The 26,135-nt window shown below is 41.6% G+C and overlaps 1 protein-coding gene across 1 annotated transcript in view; it reads right to left on the reverse strand.

Moving 5' to 3' along the window:
* Positions 1-26,135, reverse strand: part of SNTG2 (syntrophin gamma 2) — a 625,784-nt gene that overhangs the window by 307,368 nt on the left and 292,281 nt on the right. Inside the window, exons 3-4 of the mRNA XM_019492704.2 lie at positions 6,447-6,503; positions 6,288-6,345 (exon numbers count right to left, since the gene is read on the reverse strand). Of these exons, the coding sequence (XP_019348249.1) occupies positions 6,288-6,345; positions 6,447-6,503 (115 nt within the window). The remainder of the gene's footprint in view (positions 1-6,287; positions 6,346-6,446; positions 6,504-26,135) is intronic.

The raw sequence follows: 26,135 nt of genomic DNA on the forward strand, positions 1-26,135 counted from the left end.
ACCTGTCAAGGCTGCATTCATCTTTGTGTCTCCCTCACCTCCCTTTCCCTTCACCTTCCTTTCTCTCTCGCTCTTCCTCTGTCTCTCCTTCTCTCACCATCTCTCCCCCCTCCTTCCCTACCTCCAGAACCGAGACAAAGATGTAGTTCACCAGGAGCCCCAATGCTCAGCTGTGGAACCAGACAGAGATAAGAGAAGAGGCAGAGAGAGAGAGAGAGAGAGAGAGAGAGAGAGAGAGAGAGAGAGAGAGAGACGGGGGGGGGGGAGGGGTGGAGCAGGAGAGAGAGAGAGATGCTGCCACCCATGCAGCAGCTCCTGCCTGGATCCAGGACTGATTGTGGTGGCAGGTTCCAGGTCGGAGTTCCAGGTGGGATCTCCCGCCATGCCTGGAGGGTGGCAGATCAGCTGTGGATGCTGCCAGTAAGTTCTGCATCTGGTGATAAGTCAGGCAATGAAACAGCAAAAGGATTTATTACATGGAAGAGAAAAAAGGTGACCAGTTTGGAGGCAGAATACAGAACAGAAAACAAAAAAAGTCTCACTCTCTTTCCTGACTGTGGCACAGTTCTTCATAAAGTCTAGTGATATTTTCAGAGACTAGTCTTGGAGCAGGCCAGCTTTGACAGCTGGCGACCAGGATTCTTTCAAGGCAAGGGAAAATCAAAAATAGAACAAAAAACCTTTTACCTAACAGATGATTCCTTAATACTGTTATGTTCTTACTGTATTACCTATTTATTGGGAAGTTGGAGGGTTCTCCAGAATATTCCTGTCTACCTGAGGAATCTGGGATGACCCCAAGTAGTTGTCCCACTCTCTGGACAATGTTTGCTATTGTGAAACCAGTGTTTACCTTACAGATAGATTGATACCCCTAATATTTTGACTGTTCATACTAACAATGTGATTGTCTCCCTGTATTGACAGTCCTTCCTGCCCTGTGTCTTGGAGTCTGAGTTTTTTGCCAATTACTCTTAAATTTCCTCTTTCTGATGGGCACTCAGGTCCCCTGGTGTGGGCTGGAAAATTCCAGACCAGGTGAACTCTTCATCTTTAATGAGAGTTGACCTCTTTTTGAAGTTATAGACATGTGTGATTGGGCCTCAGAAGAGTGGGAAAATAATACTTTTAAAATTGATACTTTTGAGAGAACAACCAACTGTGCACCAGCTGAGAGGGCTGCGTGACATATAGAGCACAGTGATGGATGATTGGTTGTTGAAATGGTTGTGTCTATAAATGCAGATGGATCCAAAGGGCCTGGGTCTCCGGGGCTCTCCATGTCTCCAGTCTCCTGTTGAGTGTGGTGCACTGTGTGGTGCATTGTGCCCGAGGGTTGGGGCAGCCAGAGGTCAAGCTAGAGTGTGAGTGACCAAGGAGGGTCACTGCAGTGGCTGTGGTGCATTGTGCCCAAAGGCTGGGGCAGCTAGAGGCCAACATTGAGCCAGGATTGTGTACAGAGTGAGTACAAAGTGGGTATGGGTTGGGGTGACCAATATTCCCTTCTGTCTTTCCCCCTGTTCCCTTGTGTGAATGAGTGGTGCTGCTGAGTGAGGGAGAGAAAGGCTCCTCTATGGTGCCTTTGCTGTTGCATAATGGTTCTTATATTGGTATTCGTTGAGCTTGCTAGATGTAAATTGCTTAGTATCACTGAGATTGTTGTTGTTGTATTGAGTTATTATTGTTGATATTTTGCTGTTGTTGATAATATATATAATTAATTACCTCTCTATTGTTGTTGTGGCCTTAATTCACTAATTAATTACTTAGGGCCAGGGTAGCACCGGGCTGTAGACTGAGAGCAGGCTGCCTACCATCCTTTAGTAAGGCAATGCCGATGGCTGTCCTGATTTGCATAAGTGCTTTATTGCTGGCTTCTGCCTCAACATCTCCCCTGTTCATTCAGTAGGTATCCTACATTTCTTCTAAAATATAAATAGCCATTAACTAGGGTGACTCCATTCAATGTCTGCTACCTCACTTGACTATAACTTTTCAGTTCCGCTATGTTGCAAAATTGCAGAAATAGACACAGTCAAAACTTGATCTATGTATAAAAAAATGATACAAATGAATACAGTTTATCATTAGCTTAGAAAGAGATCAAATGTTAGGTTAGTTAAATCACACTTGGGGCAAATATCTCTAATTGAGATGGACTAAACCCTCAAATCCTTCCTGCTTTTGGGTTGGGCTTATGACAATAACCATTTCCTTAATCAGTGGAGAGATACAGTTTAATAATGCCCATGGGGGTTCTGCAATATAACATTTCACTGTCAGTTTATAAACATTCTTTTCTTTCCATTTACCATACTTTTGCTTGGACAAAAACATTCATTTTCCCTCAAATCATTTTACATACTCCCATCTAATCAATGCATTGTATAAAATGAATTCACTCAAATATCTATGCAGAGAATGCTGAATTAACATTTCTATAGCATTTAATGAAAGTGCACTCTCATGGCTAAGCTCTCCCACACATACATTACTTTTACTTGGAATGATTATGTTCATATTTAGGGGGGTTTTTTTCTTATGCAGAAAGGGTAGTAAGAATAGGAAGTCTTCTGCCTCCAGCTCATATTTATTTCAGCTATTGAGAGCTTCTATGACCTGTATAATAAGTGGAGCATGGTAGGCAGGATGGAAACTTGGCACCTAAGACAGGGGCCATCAAGGGTTTTAAATACTGGGGTAAGAATCCTGACCTGGGTGAAGATTCAATAGAGAACATGAAACACTAGCAATATTTTCCCTTTTTGTTAAGGTTGTTGAGGAGAACATGGATGGGATAAATATATTAATTTATCAATTGGGCAATCAGAGCAGTGGATGGGTGCCTATCACTCTATTTTTAAAATAAAAAAATCATAAAAATATTCTGCTTATGAACTGGCCAGTTCATGAGGAACATCTCTGTGAAAGCCATATTCAATTCTGCATTGAATTAGAATAATTTAATTTGGATGTTACAAATACAATGATCACAAATTATGGGCCCTCATCAGAAAGGAGTGTCCTTTCCAGATGAAGGTGGAGGAAATGTATTTCTTTTCTTTGTTGACATCTAAGCTATTAAGATCAGTAACAAGATCCAATGGAAACTAGAAATTCTGTATTATCACAATAGTTAAAATGGAAATACCTTCAACTGTCTATGAGGTCAATGCTTTTGAAATATTTCCCCTCTCCCTGATTGCATTCTGAGCTTGAAACTAAATGCAGCACCAAGACACTTAATAATTCAACTAGCTGAGGAAATTCATGGATTAAACAAGAGAACAGCACTGTACATTTTCAGTCTGAATATGAAGTGCCATTGATAAGCAAAATGCTGTATCAGCAGAAAGAAGCACATCTTCAGATGATATTGGCAGCGACATTAAAATCTATATAAATTTCAGGAAAAGGGTGTTAAATCCTTCAAATTGCAGGGAAGAGAAAATCAAACATCATCATAAACAGTAGGAAATTAATGCCGTTGCTAATGAGGTATAACTTTCCCTTAAAATGTAGGCTATTTGGCTTGAGGAAACAAAATAAATCAAAATTCCTCAAAAACATCACTTCTTTAATTTTCAAATCATCAATCCAATGGCTTTACAGCAGTACATAAGTTATTATATAATATGAGCCTTCCTAATTAATTTATTTGCTTCAAGTCATAGCTCATCTTAATACTCTCCTCGAGGTTGTATTTCCAGCGAGGCTGTCAATTTTGCCATTAGCAACACCTGGAATACAGCAATTCCTTTGTTTGACTGATTCACATCTGATTGTTCATTCAGAAACCTTGTTTGAGATTGGCCAATTTTTTTCTCATTCTCCCTTCCATCCCTGACAACTCCCTGTGTGAAATCTGAAATAATTCATGTGTCAGCTACCCAATAAAAAATTATAAACTGTTTTAGTTTCTAATCTAAAGTATATTAGAAGCTGTTCTCTCTTTCTGTCTCCCTTACAGATAGAAAGGGTCAGCCCTAGAACAGAAATAGAGACATAGCCTGCATGACTAACTGCATGTCTTAGATTGTGCCAATATACACAAACTATGTGCCTACCTATCTACAATGTACAGGATCCTGTACTGTCTTCCAACTCTACCTAGCCATATAATAACTATAAAGTTAATGTTTTCTTAAAGTTTTAAATTGTTTATTAAATATAATCTTTTTTAGCTGCAAGTGTTGACACTTGTAGGAAAGAATTGTAGATGGGCTTCTTTTTTGTGGGGGGAGGACGTTGTTTGTTGCTTTGCTTCCCCCCCCCCCTCCACCCCAGATTAACTCTTCCTTTATGCAGAGATACTCTGGAATGTAAAAGGTTTGGCTATCCATTTTATTGGGGGTGAGGGGCTGTACAGTTTTGCATTCTTAAAAAGAGACATCTGTTTTAAAAGGAAAATGTTGACAATAGAGGTACCATTCAGCATTTGCATCCATCAAATACTTCATGAAAGGAGCTTTGCTGGATTGACATATCCTATCTTGTAATAGGCACCAAAATCATTTCCTATTGTGCTGATTTATAGTAGTCCATGATAGATGGAATTGTATTGTGAAGCACACAGCCAGAATACCCTGTTTACACCTGCCTCCTTACACTGGTTGAGATAAGGAATCTAATCTTCAGCTATCAAAGGCAGTACATATCCACTGCATCCAACACACACTGTACTAGTAAGTTGCTCTGTTATTTGCTGAATATAGGTTCTGCCATTTCCTTCTACTACATGCAATACCAGGTACTCCTTATGTAATATGCTTATTTGACAATCAGAATATTCCCTGATGTGGAGTGGGTGGCTCTATCCCCTCTCAACCTGTCAGGGCTACACTATTAGCCCTGTTAATTTCAAGGCTGCTTTTAGAGGCACAGCACTTTCAGGAAGTATATGAAATGAGCAGCAAACAGCTGGGTAGAGTAAAAATGTAATGAGGATTAATAAGAACTGAAAAGCAAAGAGTGGGCTGTTCCTACATCAATTAACAGATGAGTTAAAAAAAAGTTTTAGTGGGTTTAATATTAAAATTTATAGAACTTGGCCTGCCGTAGCTATAGCAAAGCTCTGTGCCACATCATGCAGAGGTCCATGCATTCAAGTTTTTTTAAAAATACACATTTGTCCACAGAAAGATAGTATAATTATCAAGATCTGTGTGGCTATCTTTTGACTTACACATACAATTTTTAACTAAACCTGTTAAGTTTTTGAGTGTCTTAAGTATGTTTGTTTTACAGAAAACATTATCTTTGGATGATGGATATAATCCATGTCTTCGACCCTGATTGCCTATACTTTTTATCATTATTAATATTTTTGACACAATTTTACTCTGTATCCTTTAAAACTGGAATTCACCTTTATGCCCTCAGGGATTAACTAGTTCATCAAGTCTTAATCAGATTCTCTGAATCAGATGATTTCGGGTTAATGCTTTAACTGTGTGTTGTATTAAATCAGTGGTGCTCTACCTTTTGGCCCTATGGGCCACATAAGTGGCGTGGGACTGCCTGTAGGCTGAAATGCACCCTGGCTTCTGACATCACTCCTTTCCATCTCTCTACACAATAGACTTGTATCCTAGGCTCCTGGTGCTGTCCCTGTCCAGCCCTTTGTGTGGGGACTGGGCGCAGAATCTGGGACTCCCCATGGGTCTGGAGGCTTGGCAGCAGGGGAACAGTGCCACCTGCTGCCAAATTTCCCAAACTGTGAGAAGTCCCATAGGTCTGATGACATAGCATCATGGGCCAGATCTGGCCAATGGGCTGAAGGTTGAACAACCCTGTGTTACACTAATTTATATACTGTGTTACCAAAAAAAGTATTCAATATTGCTTCAGGCTGCCTTATTTGCATCTAGGCAGGTATAGGCATATCAAATGGTAGTAAATTAGTTTTAGGAAAAGGATCATCATAGTTTATTTGTCTGCTGCACTATTAAAAGTGAGTTAGTTGAGTGCTTTTTTATTTTTTCACAAGCCACGTTAAGTGCAGTGTTTTAAAACAGTGACAGATACTGTCATAAAGATACATTCTCTACAATTCTATTTTAACTGCAGTCCTCAATTCCTTCCTAAAACTGCAGATTACTTAAAATCTGACACAGAGAATTGTCCATATACTGACTTCAGCCATTTGCTGAAAGGGTTAAAAATATTGTAATGCCCATGTCATGACCTGTAAATATACTGAAATTCTGAGGTACATCCCATTCCATTTTAAAGAACATCATGTAGACAACATCAGAAACCTCTTTGAGTATAAATATGTGTTTTACCTGCTTGGTCTTTAAATATTTTTGATACGACGACAGGCACTTTATGCTCAGCACCACCCTGTAAAAAAGGTGCATCAATAATGAAATCTTAATTAACACTTTCATGCCCTAATGATGCTAAAGTTAGAAAGAAAAAATAAAACAAAGGGTTATCCATACCTTTATACTTAAGCCCAAGCCACCAACTGGTTGTCTACGAAGTGTAACAGTTCTGTGCTTTAAAAAATTGTAGAAAAAATAAATTTAGGTGAAAATACAATGTCTAAACATATATATAACATGTATATGCTTTAATATGTTAGCTTACAATTAAATAATTACTCATAAGACTTTCACCCCATAAATCTCAGAGAATGAAATTCCCTTCAAAGGGTGCAAATGTCACAGGAACACATTTAATTGCTTCACATGTTATTTGAAAAAGGAAAGGAAAACAAAACTAAGCGAATGCCAAATCCAAAAACTATGTACAGTTCTCAACAGGTATTTGTTCTGGTGTAAGCTTCACCTATACATTTTATTATGCTTTTTCATTGTTATTTTCCTATGTCTAAGGTGATACAGACTTTTTCCATTAATTTTTGTTCATTTTGTTCTGAGACATGTGCACTCATAGCTGGGTTTATTTTCTTTTGTTCTTTCAGTTTTTCCCTTTACTTTTCAACTGCATACACCTATTTTTCAAATTCCTATCTTCTAACCTGTGACAACTTTCTTACAAAACACATTAAAGTCTTCTTGTAGCCATCTGCTTCTCACAGTTATTTTCTCCAATTCTTCTGCTGAAACGCACTCAGGAGATAATATCTTTATAAACATTTTCTATACTAATCTCTCATGTTTAGTCATAGTGCTCTGTATTTGACATTTTGCTCTTGGTAACTGAAATCATAATGGGACTAATATCTTTATTTCATCCCTTGATGAAAGAAAAAGGGGGGAAAAAGCACAGTAGTACAGATTTTCTTCTTTAGTGACAGGCTTACCCATTAAGCCACATCTTATCATCCAGAACACTGACTCTTGGACATTTAATTCTTACTCTCGTATATTCTCTCTTTTACATTGTTACTTTTAGATTTATATTTGTTGCCTGACTGTGACTTTGCTAATACATATGCACAAGTAAATTTAAGTCTTTCAAAACTTTAGTCCAAAGTCCAAACTCTCATCATATTTAACTTTCAGCTTTTTTCTTGTACTTAGCTTAGCATTGTTGCCCTTGATAGTCTCATAAGAATTTCATGCATCACATCCTGATATTACAATGGTAAAGCTAATGCATGTCTACAAAAATACCTTTATCATGGTCTGGGGCATTCCAAGGCCAAATCATATGATGGCAGAATATGTTAAAAAATACACCTAAAGTTAATAAATAATGGCCTAAGGTACATCTTGACATGTTTCAAATATATATGACTCAACCTCAGATCAAATGGCTGTAGTTTTGGCATAAGTTTGACTCCACCTCTGAACCTTCTAGTTGACCCATATCTCCACTGTGTTCTAACCCAATACTATGACTTCAAACATTCCTAACCAGTGAGAAATTTCCAGTCAAAATCTGAATATGGAACTTAGATGCATCCATTCCTGTATTTTCATTGCTTAACATGCAGCAAACTTGCTCAGTGGATAACAGGTTGAAATCAACTCTTTTCTCTGAGTTCTGTAGAGAGTCAAGACAGAAGGCACTGATACAGGGAAAGAGTTTATGTTCACAAGAGTGCTGATATATAAATGGCTGAAAACTGGTCAGGTCAGATTAGGTAGACAGTTGACAGTACATAGAGTGAATAGGCCCAGGAAAAGGGGGAATAAGGTGAATTTAATTATAGGAAAGTGATTAAGAAGATTAGAGGCTATGAAAGGGGTTAATTCCATTGAACTATGCCAGAGTTATGCCTGTGTACTGTTAGTATGTACTAATAGCTTTAGGCCACATGTAAAATGTTATAGAAGTAATGGACATTTTTCTTTGGGAAACAGACCTTTTAAGCTGTTGGGCAACAATGGAAGTGAACAGGCAATAATATTAAATAGTAAAGTCACTATGGCACATGCAGGTGAATATTACACACTGTAAATCCATTCCTCCTGCCCTTCCCAAACCTCTTTTATTATGCCACTTTTCTCATTTTCCCATTTCCAGTGCGATGCCTCCTCAACATGCTGTGTGGATCCTAATGATCCCCTGGCACTTTCCTTAAGGGAGGACATCATTCAGATGTCTTGGCTCATGTCTTAACCTCCCTCCACTTTGTGCTGTGTGCCAATTAGCTGCTAAAGTCACTTTCTAAGTTACCTGTGCTTTGACAATAACAGTAATCATTGGGCTCCAATCTATTATCTGCATCATTTTTAACAATTTATGACAGGAAATTAAAACTTTTTTACTGACTTACTCTTCTTTCCAGTCAAATATTATAAGTCTAGACAGACCTTTAAAAGAGCCACACCAAGGATAAATCTTGTCTAGTAATTTTATTGTAAATTCCACTACAGTGTTCCTTCAAGAAGGTGACCATGCATACGCTTAGCTCTGCAAACAAATTAAACCAAAAGAAGAGCTATGGTTGAGAAAATGAATATAAATTCCCTCACCACATTGTAACACTTAATTATCTGATGTTCCAATATATATAGGCTGGAAGGATATCATTAGGAATTTGTCTAAGCTAAAAGGAAGCAAAAAGTCATTTACTGACATTTTTCTAAGTTATTTATAATTATAATTTATTTATAATTAACATGCATGTGCTTACATCATTGACAGATACATTTCTTAAATGGTAATACCGAGGATAAAATATATATCTTTGAGATGAATAGGATTTAATGCATGCAATTTGCATAATATCTATATTTCGTTTTGTGGAATCTGGCATTTAAATTGTATCAATGTATAGCATGGCTCATTACATAGTTTCAAATATTTATATTAAAGCCAGTTTAAAAAAAATTGCTTGCATCCTTTTAAAAATGTCAGCTATTTTAAATAAAATTACAGAAAAAACAAAACATTTAAACAATGGGACAGGACTAAGCTATACAGAAAAGATGAGCTCTATCTAAACCAAAATGAAACCAGACTTTAGCACTAAAAATTAAAAATGTCATAGAGCAGTTTTTAAACTAAAAAGTGGGGGAAAACCAGCAGGTCCAGAATAGCACACAGGTCAGGTTGATGCAATCCCAAAGAGAGGCATCGTACAGATTCTATACTGTCTTGAAGAGGATAGTAGGGGAATAAGAAGTATAACTATAGATAATAGGGGATAAGTCATAACATCTAGACTAGATAAAGACATTCAAAAAACCTGAGGGAGATCTGTTACGCGGTTTTCTGTAAGTGGCATCGTTTGGATTGGTAGTGAACAGAGCACACATTCCCTTTTTGTGGAGTGGTGCAGGGGAGCATATCTTAGGCTGGATTCTGCCATTTTTGAATTAGCTTATGTTTGCCAAATTTCTGTTCTGTTATGGGTATGGACAGTTTCTGAACATTTATATTGGTAAAAGTGTAATGCCTGTACCTAGCCCTAGAGTTCCAGTCAGATAGCATGAACAGTGACAAGCAGATCAGCAAGTATAAAATTTGTGAGTGCTTCTACACAAATGCCAGAATCCTGAAAAAAAAAATGGATGAGCTAAAACATCTGGTATTAAATTGTGACTTGGACATAACAGGCATCTCAGAGACTTAGTGGAGGATGATAAGCAATGGGATACTGTTATGGTTAAAAACTTCATTGGAATGACTGAATAGGGCATGCAGGTGGAGGAGTGAGTGGCACTGTATGTGAAGATTAGTATACACAGTAATAACATAAAAAATCTTGTTTGAAGGGAGAACTACCATAGAATCGCTGTGGATGGAAATTCCATACTTGAATAAAACAAATATAGTACAACTCTTGTACTACTAAACACCTGGTCAGGAACACAAACATCATTATGAAATCAGCAAGGAGATTTGAAAAGCTACTAAAATGGGCTAAGCAATATTAATGGGAGACTTCAACTTTCCTAGATGGCGAGATGTGGAGATAAATTTTCAGGATGTGATACATGATTGCATTCTGGAACAACTCATCTTGCAAATCACAAGAAGAAATGCAATTCTAAACTGAATCCTGAGTAACACAGAGGACCTTATTCAAGAGTTACCTTTAGGTGAGACGCTCAGTAATAGTAAACATAAGAGTCCACCATGTCATTATACAACTTTAGGACGGGAAATGACACAGAACAACGCATAACATAAATCAAAAAGGGCACCAAGTGGATTGATAAAACCACTGCATGATTTAACAGCAGAGTTAAGGAAGCTATTCAAGGCAAAGAGATGTCCTTCAGAAAATGACAAGAGTGCAGAAGTGAGGAAAGTAAGAAAGCTCACAAAACACTAGCAGGTCAAGTGTAAAAGTGAACTAAAGCAGGCCAAAAAAGAAATATGAGAGTGTCTAGCAAAAAACACTAAAGTTAATCATAAAAACATTTTTAAATATATCAGAAGCAGGAAGCAAACTAGAGAATCAGTGGGAGCATTAGATGACGGCCAGGGTATTAGCACAGAACATACTGGGGAAATTTCCATGCCAGATGAAACCTTCCTAGTAGATAGGTCTAAAAGGTTGGACCATAATTAAAGTGACAAAAGAAGAAGTTTTAGAACAGATCAATAAATTAAATATTAAGAACACTAGGACCAGCTGACATTCACCCAGGAGTTCTGAATGAACTCAAAGGTGAAAGTGGAGAACTGTGTGTAGCCTATCTTTACAATCAACCTCTGTGGCAGAGAATTGGTGCATCATCAACATAACACCTATCTTCTAAAAGGGCTTCAGAGGTGATTCTGGGAACTACAGACCTCTTCTATCCAGTGCTCACTTCCATCCCTGGCAAGCTGGTAGAATCTATAATAAAGAATAAAATTAGCAGTTGCATGGATAAATATGATCTGCTGGGGAAAAGTCAGCATGATTTTTGTAAAGGGAAATCTTGTCTCGCCAATCTACTCAATTTCTTTAAGAGTGTTAATAAGCACACTGACAAGGGGGATTCAGTTGGCATAATATATCTGGACTTTCAAAAGCTCTGAATGAGGTCTGTTGCCAAAGGCTTTTAAGAAAACTGTTGCCACAGGACTGGAGAGAAGGTCCTTTTGTGGAATGAGAGCTGGTTAAAAAATAGAAGCAAAGGGTAGGGCTAACTGTTCACTTTTCTGAATAGATAGAGGTCAAAAGTGAGATATCGCTAGGTTCAGTACTGGGCCCAATTTGTACAATGTTTTCACAAGTGACATAGAAATGGGATTGTACAGTGAAATCTCCAAGTTTGGAGATGACACCACATTACTTCAGACAGTCAGATCCAAAACCGGCAAAAAGGATTTGCAACAAGATCTCACAAAGCAAAATGAATGAGCAAAAAAAATAGTAGCTAGACTTTAAATGATTACAAGTGCAAGGTAGTGCACTAAGGGGGAAAAAAAAGCCTCAGCTCAATGTACACAATGCTGGGTTCTGAACTATCTGTTATAACTCAGGAAAGAGATCTTGGAGTCATTTTAAATAGTTCTTGATAGTTCTTGAAAAGTCGTAGATAGTAACTAGTTCTTAAAAAATCAACAACTAAAAAAACCCAACCAAAACAATAAAATTTTGGGCATCATTAAGGAGGGAACAGAAAACAAAATAGAGAACAACATCATGCCATTTTACAAATCCATGGTGCACCCATAACTTGAATACTGTGTGTAGTTCTGGTCTCCGCATATTCAAAAGGATGTTAGACTTGGAAAAGGTATAGAGAAGGGCAAACAAAATGATCAGGTGTATAAAGCAGATACCATATGACAAGAGACTAAAAAGCATGAATGGCGCGTGCCCCCAGTGGCTGGGGGGGCACGGCAGTGCTGGCGGCAGCGGGAGCCCAGCGGTAGTAAACACAGAGCTCCCACAGACGCTGCCAGCACTGTCAGCAGTGGAGGAAGGGGTGGCGAGTGCCAACCAATGGTCGGCAACCACCCGCAGGTGCCACTGGCAGCAGCAGCAGCAGCCAGCAGCAATCGTGGACCACCCACAGATGCTGCTGGTGATGTCGGCAGTGGGGTGGTGAGCAGCGACCGCCCACAGGCACCACTGACAGTGTTGGTGGTGCCTTTTTACAGGGGCTGCACTGCCATGTTCAGGGGGTGCTCGTGCACCCACATGCACCCCTATGCATCGCCCCTGCTAAGAGGGTTAGGAAACTTCAATTTGGAAAAGAGAAGGCTAAGGGGTGATACAATATAGATTTAATAAAACCATGATTGGTGCAGACAAAGTGAACAAGGAATTGTTATGAACCAAGTCCTACAATACTAGAACTATGGGGGCGCCCACTGAAAAAATCAGGACAGATTAACCCCCCCTCCCCAAAAACTGGGACCAGCTCCTGGGGGCTGGTACCACCTTCTGGCCCTGTGCACTAGGATTGGATGCCCGATCCGGGGACCAGGACCCAGGGCTCCACACAGGTACAGAAATTTTGCAGCGGGGGAGCATTGACACTGCTCCCCTGATGCCAACCTTCTGTCTTGTGGGGCACCATGTGGGCTGGATGACATGGTGATATAGGCCAGATCTGGCCTGTGGGCTCGGTATTGAGAATCCCTGCTCTCAATTTGTCTGGTTCAAGGATCTCCCTCTAGCATCCACTTCTGCCACCTTCACAAACAGGATAATGGACTAGATAGATCATTGGTCTGATCTAGTAGGGCACTTCTTCTGTTGTTACATTCTTAAAGTTAAGATTGCAAAGTCAATAATTCAAAAGTTGGGAACTTCCATAATTCTGATTGTTTAAGTTAACTTTTAATCAGTCTGCTTGGTCTATGTACTATGATGCGGTATTTTAATCACAAGTTCATATACCAACTTTTCCACAGGGGCCTCACCTCACTTAATACATAGGATAATGAGTCTTCTTTGAAAGAATAGCTATTCAATATTGATTCCAAATAACTTCTGGATCACTGAGGAAGTTCCAGAGGACTGGATAGAGTTAAAGCTGAGTCAGTAGTGAAAAAAACAAATGGAACTACTCAGGATATTATAAGCCTGTCATATGGGCATTGATCTTGAGAAAAATAATGGAACAGCCAATATAGGACTCAATTAATAACGAATTAAAGAAGCATCAAATACTTAATGGCTTTATGGAAAACAGATCTTGTCAAACTAACATATTTTTAAATGCAATTACAAGTTTGGTCAATAAAGATAACAGTGTTGATTTAACATACTTAGGGTGTGGGTGCAAAAGACATTGAGTACAAATTTTGCTCTGTATTAAATTTACCCTTTTGTAAGTAAAGGACATACAATCTGCTCTCTCAAGATAGCTGTGTGCAGTAACTGCTATTACAGCATCTGACCATTAGATGGGTATCATGGGATGGTCAAGTGCTAGGGCAGTTTTTCAATGTTTTTTAGACTCAAGGCAGCGTGCAGAAAATGACAGGTCTTAGTTTTCAACTATTTTTGGACTAAAGAAAAATAGAGCAATTCTTCTGCTGCAAAGCATGTTTTTAATACTATGGATTCCTATTTGAAATCTCACCATGTCCAGACAAGCACAGATGTGCAGTAGGGCTGTGCAAAGCTTCAGTCGTTGATTTGATTCGGTGGAGATTCGGCCCAATTCGGTGGCCGAATCTCTGAATCTGAATTGAATCAAGAGACCCTTTAATCTTTCTGAATCGAATCAGAACCCTTCAAATAAATTCAGAGATTTGAAAAGATTTGATGATTCAGATATAGACACAGCTTTAAATGTTTTTTCTACATACCTCAAGGTACCAGGCAGCTTGTGAATGCTGTGATATGGAGTGTCCCACAGGAGTGTGGGGGGTCCCCAGCACACTTGGCAGCAGACCCAGAAGTGGACCAGAAGCACTACCGGTCCACTTCTGGCTATGCTGGGAAGCACACAGGGCCCTCCTCCACACCCTCCTGACTTGGTGGCTGGTGCCTCCTGGACGTGGGGAGGCACCCAGGGTCCACCCACAGCTGATCACCAAGCTGGGAGGGGACAGGGAGGCCCCCAGTGTGCTCAGCAGCAAACCTGGAAGTGGACCAGAAGTACTTCCGGTTCACTACTGAGTTCGCCACCGAGCACGCGCCCCCCCCCCCACATGCTCCTGTGGGACACTCCATCCACCCCACCATTGCAGCATTCATGAGCTGTGTCTAATACTTTGAAGTATGTACAAAAAATACTTAAAGCTGTGTCAATGACCGAATCGCTGATTCTCCAAATCAGCATTGAATCTTCAGATTTGGATTTGGCTGAATTGAATTGGGACAATGATCAGAATCAACTAATCAAACCACTGTCCCTGATTCGGACTGAATCTGAATTGAATATGACCCATTTTACATACCCCTAATGTGCCTTATGTGGTGCCACAGACCAGTCTACAGTGCCACACACTGCACATACAGAGTTCCCCATACTACTACTTTGCAGTGCGGGGGGTATTCTTGACACCAGGAGAGCCCAGGGACAAAAAAAAACATGCCAAAAAGTGGGGCGGCGCACATGGAAGCAGTGTGCACCATCTACAAAACTGGAGCCTGGCCAGCTGGAGCCACACTCCAGCTGCTAGGCAGGCTCCCTGCTGTAAGAGTGCCAGGGCTGCATCTCCTTGGGCCCCCAGGTCCCCAGGTAAGGCTGCTGAGGCCCTGCACAGCTGCTGGCCCCTGCCTCCCCATCCCACCCGGGGCAAACTGCCATGTGCAGGGGCATGGACATTCCCCAGGAATAAGTAGCAGTGGCCCAAGGTGTGCTGCTGCTACTTGGATATCAAGGTACCCTAGCTGAGAGTCACTACACTAGGGAAAAAGACACATGATATTCCTTGTAGTAGTTGATCATGCAGTTACTGCACATTTTTCAAGAGGCAATTTTATCCTACATCCATTTTCTTTTTTTTATTAACAGGGCTATTATGCATACTCTCCACTTTTACTATGTAGTAAGTGTGTAGTGAATTTTTACTCTTGAAATTCAGTAAAGCTTTTGACTTGATACTACATGGCAGCTTGATCAAGAAAATAGAATATAAAATAAACAAGGAACATGTTAAGTTGATAAAAAATGGCTACTGCTTAGGTCTCTAATTGATTGTAATTGATCAGCAAACAGATATGTTTCTAGTGGAGTCCTGCAGGGAAAAGTGCAAGGCTGGTCTTCAGGTGTGATCCAGCATGCCAGCCATTGCCCCAGGCACCTGGTAAGGCTGACTAAGCCCATGCAACAGCACAATCCAGCACGTGAGGCTGTGTTATCTAGCCTGCAGGGCTCCCCTTTGGGTCCAAAATTTAGGGGAGTGGAGGCAGCATTGATTGCTGAGGCTTCCAGAGCTATGGCAATTAATGGTGCCACTGGTCACCATTCCCACCACGTTTCTAGACACTTGGGGAGCTTCAAGGGCTGGATGACACAGCCTAATAGGCTGCAGTTCAGCATTACTGATCTAGGGAATGAAGATTATGCAAGATATAGGTACACAATAGGAATCTCCAGTCTAGGAAAAAAGGGCATCTCTAAAAAACATTTGGTGTATCATGGTAGACAATAAGCTGAATGAGAACTCCTCCTATGACACTATAACCAAAGAAGAAAATGTGATCTATGGAAGTATTAATAATAGGGTAATATCAAATAGGAGTATGGAAGTTATATATACCCAGATACACACATACACGTCACAATGTAACAATAAGATTAATTAACAACTGACATAATGTGCACAGCTACATGCGTGCATTTATTGCACAGAAACTGAAATTACTGCGTAGCATAGGTGCATATCTACACATGCATCCCAATATTGCACAGTAAATATGGTTACTTACGCTGACTTGAGCATAAATTTGATACCCGATTATTGAATTTATCAAATGTATGCCCGCTTAGTTACTGCACAGTAAAGCACATGTAGACAACATGTACCATGGAGCTGAGGATGGCATCCCAAGTAAAGGACAACAAGAATTTGTTTTTTAGATATATAGGGAGTAAAAGGAAGGCCCAGGGAGGAATAGGACCCCTGCTAAATGGGCAGAAGCGATTGGTGACGGACAGGGGGGACAAGGCTGAACTCCTCAACGAGTTCTTTGCCTCAGTGTTCCTAAGCAAGGGGCACGACAAGTCTCTCACTGGGGTTGTAGAGAGGCAGCAGCAAGGCGCCAGACTACCATGCGTAGATCCTGAGATGGTGCGGAGTCACTTGGAAGAACTGGATGCCTTTAAGTTGGCAGGCCCAGATGAGCTCCATCCGAGGGTGCTGAAGGCACTGGCCGACATCATTGCAGAGCCACTGGCGGGAATATTTGAACGCTCGTGGTGCACAGGCAAAGTCCCGGAGGACTGGAAAAGGGCCAATGTGGTCCCCATTTTCAAGAAGGGGAGGAAGGAGGACCCGGGCAACTATAGCCCAGTCAGTCTCACCTCCATCCTTGGCAAAATCTTTGAAAAAATTATCAAGGCTCACATTTGCGAGAGCCCGGCAGGACAAATTATGCTGAGGGGAAACCAGCACGGGTTCGTAGCAGGCAGATCGTGCCTGACTAATCTAGTCTCTTTTTATGACCAAATTACAAAACACCTGGACACAGGAGGAGGGGTGGATGTCGTATACTTAGATTTCAGGAAGGCCTTCGATACGGTATCCCACCCCATACTGGTGAACAAGTTAAGAGGCTATGACTTGGATGACTACACAGTCCGGTGGGTGATGAATTGGCTAGAGGGTCGCACCCAGAGAGTCATGGTGGATGGGTCGGTTTCGACCTGGAAGGGTGTGGGCAGTGGGGTCCCGCAGGGCTAGCTCCTTGGACCAATACTCTTTAATGTCTTCATCAGCGACTTGGACGAGGGAGTCAAATGTACTCTGTCCAGGTTTGTGGATGATACAAAGCTATGGGGAGAAGTGGACACGCCGGAGGGCAGGGAACAGCTGTAAGCAGACCTGGAGAGGTTGGACAAGTGGGCAAAAAACAACAGAATGCAGTTCAACAAGGAGAAATGCAAAGTGCTGCACCTAGGGAGGAAAAATGTCCAGCACACCTACAGCCTAGGGAATGACCTGCTGGGTGGAATGGAAGTGGAAAGGGATCTTGGAGTCCTAGTGGGCTCCAAGATGAACATGAGTCGGCAGTGTGACGAAGCCATCAGAAAAGCCAATGGCACTTTATCGTGCATCAGCAGATGCATGAGGAATAGATCCAAGGAGGTGATACTTCCCCTCTATCGGGCGCTGGTCAGACCTCAGTTGGAGTACTGCGTGCAATTCTGGGTGCTGCACTTCAAGAGGGATGCGGGTAACCTGGAGAGGGTCCAGAGAAGGGCCACACGTATGGTGAAGGGCCTGCAGACCAAGCCCTACGAGGAGAGACTAGAGAAACTAGACCTTTTTAGCCTCTGCAAGAGAAGGCTGAGAGGCGACCTTGTGGCTGCCTATAAGTTCATCACGGGGGCACAGAAGGGAATTGGTGAGGTTTTATTCACCAAGGCGCCCCCGGGGGTTACAAGAAATAATGGCCACAAGCTAGCAGACAGCAGATTTAGATTGGACATTTGGAAGAACTTCTTCACAGTTCGAGTGGCCAAGGTCTGGAATGGGCTCCCAAGGGAGGTGGTGCTCTCTCCTACCCTGGGGGTCTTCAAGAGGAGGTTGGATATGCATCTAGCGGGGGTCATCTAGACCCAGCACTCTTTCCTGCCTATGCTGGGGGTCGGACTCGATGATCTATTGAGGTCCCTTCCAACCCTAACATCTATGAATCTATGAACTTACTGTGCAGTAACATTGTGTATGTGGACTGACTTGAAACTAATTTTAGTCCCAAGTCAGTCCACACACAGCATTAATGCACTTTATCACCTGCACAGGTAGACGCTTAATGTGCAGTAAATTTACCACTTAATGTGCAGAAACTTACAATGCAGTAAATATAAGCTACCGTAAATGCAAGTGTAGATGCACCCAATGTATACTGGGTGTGGTGATGTTTACATTATTGGAAAGTTTAAATTAAGACACAGTATTTTTCTAATGTTGTGCTTATCAAATGTCTTTGAATCATGGCATACCTTGTAAAATGCCAGCTCTGAATTTTCACTATTTTTTTAATACAGAAAAAATAAGAGCAGTCAATCATGTTATAAAGAATTTGGAGAGACCACAACAGGTCAGACTGTTCTTTAACACTATGTACAGCGCTAACATTCTGTGCCACCCTTTCAAGTATCTCAATGCACCCCAGGGTGCCACAACACCTGTCTGTTCTAATGAATATTTCAAACAAGAATTATTTCAGAAAAGCCCTGTGGCAGCCTTATATAAGTAAGCTTGGCAGAATTTGATTTTTATTTGTAATAGTGTTCATGGCTAAAATTTATGTTTATTTTAAGCATTTGTTTCAATATTTATAGATTTACATTTTTAGGATAATGCGAAATTAGAAGTGTGGGGATACACCCATGCATGGATGCACATACACACACACACACATGTGCACAGAGACATTCACAGAGACACACACACAAACACACCTGCTTCCTCCTCCAACCGTGGTACACAGCAGGCATGGGGGAAGTTGCTATGCCACTGGGCTGTTAGCCTGCTTCCTGGCCCCCATGCGCAGTGCCACCAAGCTCAGCACCAGCTTTCCTTTGTCCCACAGTGGTTGCTGTCCACTGCCCGCCCCCCCCCCCCCTCCCAGCAAGGAAACCTCCAGCTGCTGTAGCAGTATCTGCCCACTACAGCCAGCATCTTGCTCTGCCCACCAACTCCCACCAGAGTTTGCAAGGGAGGGCCTGACTGGCTAACACCCTGCAGACACCAAGCTGGGGAGGCAGGGTGGGGACAGACAAATAGAGACACACTGCCCAGCCCACCCCCTGCCTCCAGTCACTGCTTTGCAGGAGCCTGCCTGTGTGCTGCAGCACCAGCCTATTGTTACATCCCCTTTCAATAAATTTCAGTTATTAATGATGGAAATATTTTTTAGCCAGTCTGTGAGCATGCCACAAGTTATGTGCAAAGTGAAATACTGCCATTTAAACAATCATCCACTGCCATTGCCTATTACCAGTGAAGCACACAAGCACCAGGATGCTTATTATGATCATAGAAACGTGGGGCTGCAAGGGACCTCATGAGATCATATAGTCCAGCCCGTTGCTCAAGGCAGCATCACCCCTGACTAAATCATCCAAGCCAAGTGTCTGTTCAACCTGCTCTTGAAAAATTCAAGGGAAGGTGATTCCACAACTTCTCTCCATAGCCTGTTCCGCTGCTTAATTACTCTCATAGTTAAAAATGTTCCTCCTAATCTCCAACCTAAATTTCCTTTGCTGCAGTTTGAAGTCATTGCTTCTATTCATCTATCCTATGGGAAGAGAGAAAAGTCCATCTCCTTCAGTTATACGCTTGGTCTTCAGATATTTGAAGACTGTTATCAAATCCCCACTCACTTTTCTCTTCCAAACTAAATAACTAGGGATCACTGTAATTCAGGCTTCAAACAATTTCATGGAAAAGCCCAGAATTTATCATTTCCCCTGAAGCCCAGAAAACCTGTAATTTGGCCAGAAATGGCCTGAAACTGTAGGGGAGAGGGAGAGCAGGTGAAAAAGTTAAAAAATAAAATAAATAAAAAAAATAAAAAGCTTACTTCAGCACAGAAGAAAGGCAACAGAGCCCCTGAAACAGTGGGAAGCCCCAGGTGTTTCCAGGGTAGCTTAGTACAGGCTGAGCCCCTGGTGGGACTCAACCAATCAGATTGTTTAATTCCTTGCTCTGATGGAGAGTTTAAAAACCTTACCCAGAGTGGAGTAGGTAAGTTAGGGGCTGTGGGCATAGGCCAGGTGCCTTCCTCCTCACAGCCAGATATGGGGCACAGGGTACCCCCACCACAGGGGTTTCCCCCCACTTGGCATGGGTCTCGCAAGCCCCACTTTGTTTTGTTGCTAATCAAAAAGGGGAATTTCCCCTCCCCTTTTCTGCATGGCAGGGCAGAGCAGGGCTTGGGAGACCCATGCTGTTGGCCTAAAAATGGTATTTAAAAGTTTGTTTTTTGGGAATTGGCTTATAGGTATAGATATACATATTATAATGGTTCAGGACGGGAAGCAGGGGTTAACTGATTTTGAAAGAGCTTGGGTCTCAGTCACACAAGATCACAGCCTTCAAGGCAGATAGACTGTCTAATACAACAAGGCCAACGGATGAACACATAAGTCTGGGAACTGGGAATATGTCCAATACTGCTCCATAACATGAGATAAGTGGTACCAACCAAAAAGGCCGCAGAGCCAGGGTGGGACTGGGGGGGAAGGGAGAAGTTCTGAGTCCAGGTTTTGGGAGAACAGACCAAATTAGGAGAAGGCCCAGAAAAAAATTAGTATGGGTTAGGGCTGTGCAACGCTTCGGGAGCTGATTCAGTTCAGAGGAGATTTGGCCCAATTTGATTTTTTTGTTTTGTTTAGTTTTGTTTAGTTTGGTTTGTTTTTTTAAGAGCTGGGAGAGCAGGTGGGGCAGCCACTGAGAGCGGGCGAGAGAAGGGGCTGATCAGAGATTCAGCCAGATCAATTTGGGAGAGTGATTTGAATCACCGAATCAAATCACTGTCCCCCGAATCTGCCGAATCCAAATCCGAAGTGAATACTAGCTACTTCACACAGGCCTAGCATGTGTATATGTGATAAGCTATGTGGACTATGACAACACTGAGAGGCCAAAGACAGATATCCATGGGTCAAGCGTCATCAGGAGGGAAGAAGAATACAAACACATAGACTTGAGAGTAACAAAAGGTCCCTCCCTATCCCCCCTTATCGTCCTCTGCCTGGGTCCTTCCCCGTCTCTTCTCCTCCTCCCTGAGAGGTGTCTCCATCCTTGTCCCTGGGAAGGGTCCCTGAGGTCACCATGGAGGGCACACAATCAGTCTGTCTCATCCACCCCACTGCAAGGGGGTGTGTGGGCCTCTGCATCCCATCTGCCCCACCATCTCAGCATTCATGAGCTACCTGGTACCTTCAGGTATATAGAAAAAACATTTAAAGCTGTGTCTATATCAAATCATCGAATCTTTCCAAATCGATTTGGAGGGTTCTGATTCAATTCACAGAGATCTCCTGATTCAATTCGGATTTGGAGATCTGGCCACAAAATCGGGTCAAATCTCCACCAGAAATTAATCAGGGATTGACGCTTTGCACAGCCCTACTAAGCATGCACTCAGTCCTATCATTCAAATCAATAACAGGCACTTTAACTACATTGAACCCACTAAAGACCCCTGGGGACCCTACTTGATGCCTCCTCCCACCTAGACATTGAGTTATTGATGATACAAGTGTAAGTGTATTCACCGTACACTACTTTCATCATGTCTGCATTTCCTTAGCTTGTAAATGAGAATGCCATGGAAGACCATGCCACAAGCTGCTCTAAAGTCTAGGTACACCACATTCATATGTGGTACACTGTATTCAATGTAACGTACTACTGCAGCCCCCCACAGGGCCAAACCTACACCCCAGCTAACACTGACACTCAACTTCTGCCCCTCAAATCCTTTCCCTTCCCCTGCCCTGATCTGCTGATCTGACAATTGCTGGCCTCACTCTGATTCTCACCTCCTCCTCGATCTGATACTCCAACTCCCACCCCCCGTAAAATCTTCCATGTGCCAAACAGACCAGATGCCAACATCACTTGTGGCACATGTGCCCCAAGATAATTAATGATAATCCAGTGGTAGCTCTCACAACAGTCCCTTCTGGCTTTATAACTAATGAGTATTTCCTTTTTTGCTTTTCATTTAGTATGAAGATCTGTTTATCATTCACCAGAAAAACACAGGATTCTGCTCTGAATATGAAATTATTAGCTTCCTTATGGTCTTTTTTGGCATTCATCACCAAAGCAACTAAATGCACAAATATAAATTAATTTATTTTCACAAAACCAAGGATATGAATGGGCCATTTTACAGATGAGTAACTGAGGCACAGAAATTAAGGTAAAAAAGGATCCATAAATTCCAGGTGCCTGTCTTGAAATGCCCATAAACTGGGTTTTTTCGTCTGTTTGTTTGCTTGCTGGGTTTTTTTGGTGTCCCACCCACCTACCCCCCCAAGGTTTATAATATTTTAAACATTTTAGTTGTTCATTGCAAAGTTTCCATTGCATTCAGTGGCAGCGGTGAACCTCAGCACTTCTGCAAATCAGATCCTAACTCAGGAAGAAAATGAGAAATATGAAACCAGTGATAACTACTAAAAGACTTGTTATATTAGAGATCTGCAGCAGAAGCTCCAAACAAATAAACTTCTTCTCATTGGCACTAGGCCTTAATCTTTAGAATTTTTCTTCCTGCAGTTTTTATCTCATGCACTGCTTGTCTTCCAGCTTTTACAGGTATTTCACAACCTCCTTCTCAAGAGAACAGGGATTCACCCCATAGCATGGTTCATTCTCTACTCATCTCTAATTTATTTTGTTCCAGTCTTGTCCCCTCCATCACACCTGTCTCAGTCTCTTAGATTTCTGCCTCAGTGTTGTATCCATTTGGATTCCTGTGAGTCTACTTCCTTCTCCTCTATACCACCTAGGAAAAATGAGAGCACAGGACAATATCCTTGATATCAAGTCTATTGGCACCGCAAGAATCTCTGGTACTACCAGAACTTAACCTAAAAAGCTCAGAAACAAGAAAGCCCAAGTCCAGATTTTGAATTTGTAAGCACTTTTTAAAAAGAAAATAAATGCATTTTTTACTTACATCCCTACAAACATCAGCCATTTCAAAATATACAGGTAAAATAAAATACAGTATGGTAACATTACTTTTATTTAGACTATGACCACACACAAAATCTGCCAGATGCTTCCTAAACACTGAGGACACACAGTTTGTACTTTGCCGATTGATCAGCCTTTTCCTCTTAATAAGAAATAACCAAAGGCTGTGTCAAGTGGCCCATTAAGCTAGCATTGAGCACACAGTTTATGTAGCCAACAGCACACAAGGGATTTATGTGCTATGTTCATAATTTCTTCCTCAGTCTGAAAGACTCCGTACCTGCTTAGAGCTGAGATCAGTATCTGGCAAAATCTAAAGTCTCAAACTCATGTTTCTAGAACAAGACATTTCAACTCTGCCACTGAGCCCTTTTCCTTGTAATAAAACCTCCAGATACTGTTGCATTTCTGTGTTGTGCCACAGATATAACACTAATATTGTGCTAGTTAGAAAATCATTTCCCTAGACATATAGTATATAAAAGGGCAGCATTTTGCAGACATATTTTTACTTCTGTGATCCAAAGGTTTGGCTGAATGTAGGTTTCTGAAAGCTAATCCCAATAATAACCCTATCTGCCTCAGCAGGTATTAGCCATGTGCTGGAGTGACTTCTGATAACAAAACCCTTGGATTATGAATTCCATTTTATTGTCTCTACTCTTTTCTCCAAGATATCAACTCCTGTAGTGTTAAAGCAGCAAAGATGCCTTAATCTTTATATACAAATATGGGTTAAAAACTTAGCAGCCAGGCTTCAGTATGGTTGAATGAGTTCTGAAAGCAGGAATTCCTACATTCATGATTTGGTATGAATCTAGGCTAAACAGAGCATGGATTTCCATTTTTAAAATTATAGAACACAGTTTAACACACACACACACACACACACAGAGCCAAAGATCCACATTCAAATTAAGATGTCACATTCATAACATTGTAGGAGACAGGTTTCAAACTGAAATGCAACTTGCAGATACATTGGGTTTAAGATGTGTGACAAGTAACACTTTAAAGTATTAGTTTAAAAATTAATTACTAAATATAGATTTGGAATCTATAATTTTATATAGTATCCATAACAAGGTTTCCCTAACTATTGAGTATTTGAAGCTGAGAAACTGTTTTTAATTATTACATTTAGTCAGTTTTTAAACTTTCCTTAATTTTCCTTTTAAAATGTAAAATCATTGTTATAGAAATTTCTGATATTTCTATAAAATATTGAGAGAAAAACCTGCACAGACTGAAACAGCCTGCTTGAGCACACAGCTCCGAAATAAAATTCTATTCCCAAGTTTCATGGCAAAACAACTCTGAAATCCTGTTCTCCCCATTACAGTGCATGTGTATCATACAGGAGGGTCTGTTCTCCCCATTACATTCCATTGGTTGGTTGGGATAGAGTTTTAAAATTCTGAGGTGTTGTTTGGGGAATGTGGTCCTGTCATATTTTGTATGTGGCATTTAAATCTAATGAGTAAATAAAGAAACGGTAACTTCACACGAAAGAGGGTGAAGGAAGGGAATCTTCGCAAAAACAAATAAAAATATATTAATCCCCTCCCTACCGCCACCATCATATTCCATCCTTTACCTGGCTGTTTTGGGATAGATTTACTTCTTAAACTAATTCAGTGATTATATGAATGAATTAAGTGTGTTGTGACATCTGTAGATATTATAGGGCTTGCTTGTGCTGCCCCGTGATCGTCTGCCTACAGGTGGCGACACAGTAGACCTTGGCTCTGGATTACCAGGTCTTCCAGGGAGTGGATCTTACATTTTTCTTGCCTGCCATGACTTTGAAGACCTATATATTCCCAGGAGGCAATGTCCACAGTGATCCTGCCTGGTCTTGATCCCTGTGTTTTTGGTGCGGCTTCAAACCTCCCCTTTACCAGGGCCTAGCCTCTCCAGATGGTGTTTTACGATGTTCTTCCACAGCCAGGTTGCAGTGCTGCCTTCTGTAACCTTCTCTGCACACCAGGGTGTCCTAGTGCCTCTTGTGGGTACACTTTTCCAGGGGCTGGTCTTGGCTTGTGCTCAAAAAATCAAAATAGACAGCAAAAAAAAAAAAAAAAAAAAAAAAAAAAAAACCTCTCAAAAAAACCCAATCCCTTAGTCCATACTCTGCTGTGTGCTAGCTTGCCCTGCACCCCTCTGAACATACACAGTTTTTTGGGGGTCTCCCCCTTGTGCAGGAAGGCTCTACCCATGACTGTTAGATCTTTCCCTTCCAGCCCTCCTCCAGATCCTGTGTCAGAAAAATTCCAGTCCAGAGATTCTCTCTGGCCTCGTGGGCTCCCTCACTCCAGATCTTAGCTGCAGCTCCACTCCGGAGATTCCCACTAGCTGCTTGTTCACAAGCCTTTGCCTGCCTCAGGGTCACTCCCCCAGCATTCTTCAGGCCCACTCTGCAGTTTCTGCCTGCTGAGATGCTCAGCTGCTCCCCTCTCCCCACAGCCTGCAGGGAACTGACCCCTCTCTGCCCCTCTTCGGGGCTGGAAATACCTTTGAGCAGCCTCCCTCCACCAATCCTGAGTGAGATGCTGCTCTGGAAATTGGGTGGGTATTTTCCTTCCTTTCCAGGCTGCAAATGCAGCCCTGCCAGCCCTCCATGCTGCAAGTTCTGTCTCACTCCTTCACATGCATGTAGTGGGTTGTCAATTTGCACGACAGAGTCTATATTTTCCCTGAGGCAAACCTGTCCCATAGGACACAACCTAAACCATAAAGCAAACACCAAGTACAAAACAATAAAGAGTTAACCAGGCCCTGTGGTCTCTTCCCAGACCCTGAGAGAGAGCCCCGGGTCTTGATGCTGCCACCTCTAGCCTTACAAACTTCCCTCTCTCACAGCAACCTTTCTTGGGAGCTTTTAACTTCTTCTGGGACAGCTAATGATTTTCATCAGGTGGCCCACTCCTCCTAGGTAGGCATGTAATCTCTTTGTCACCACCTACAGCTGGGCT

This window comes from Alligator mississippiensis, chromosome 1 (assembly GCF_030867095.1).
Source record: "Alligator mississippiensis isolate rAllMis1 chromosome 1, rAllMis1, whole genome shotgun sequence".
Taxonomy (NCBI): Eukaryota; Metazoa; Chordata; order Crocodylia; family Alligatoridae; genus Alligator; species Alligator mississippiensis.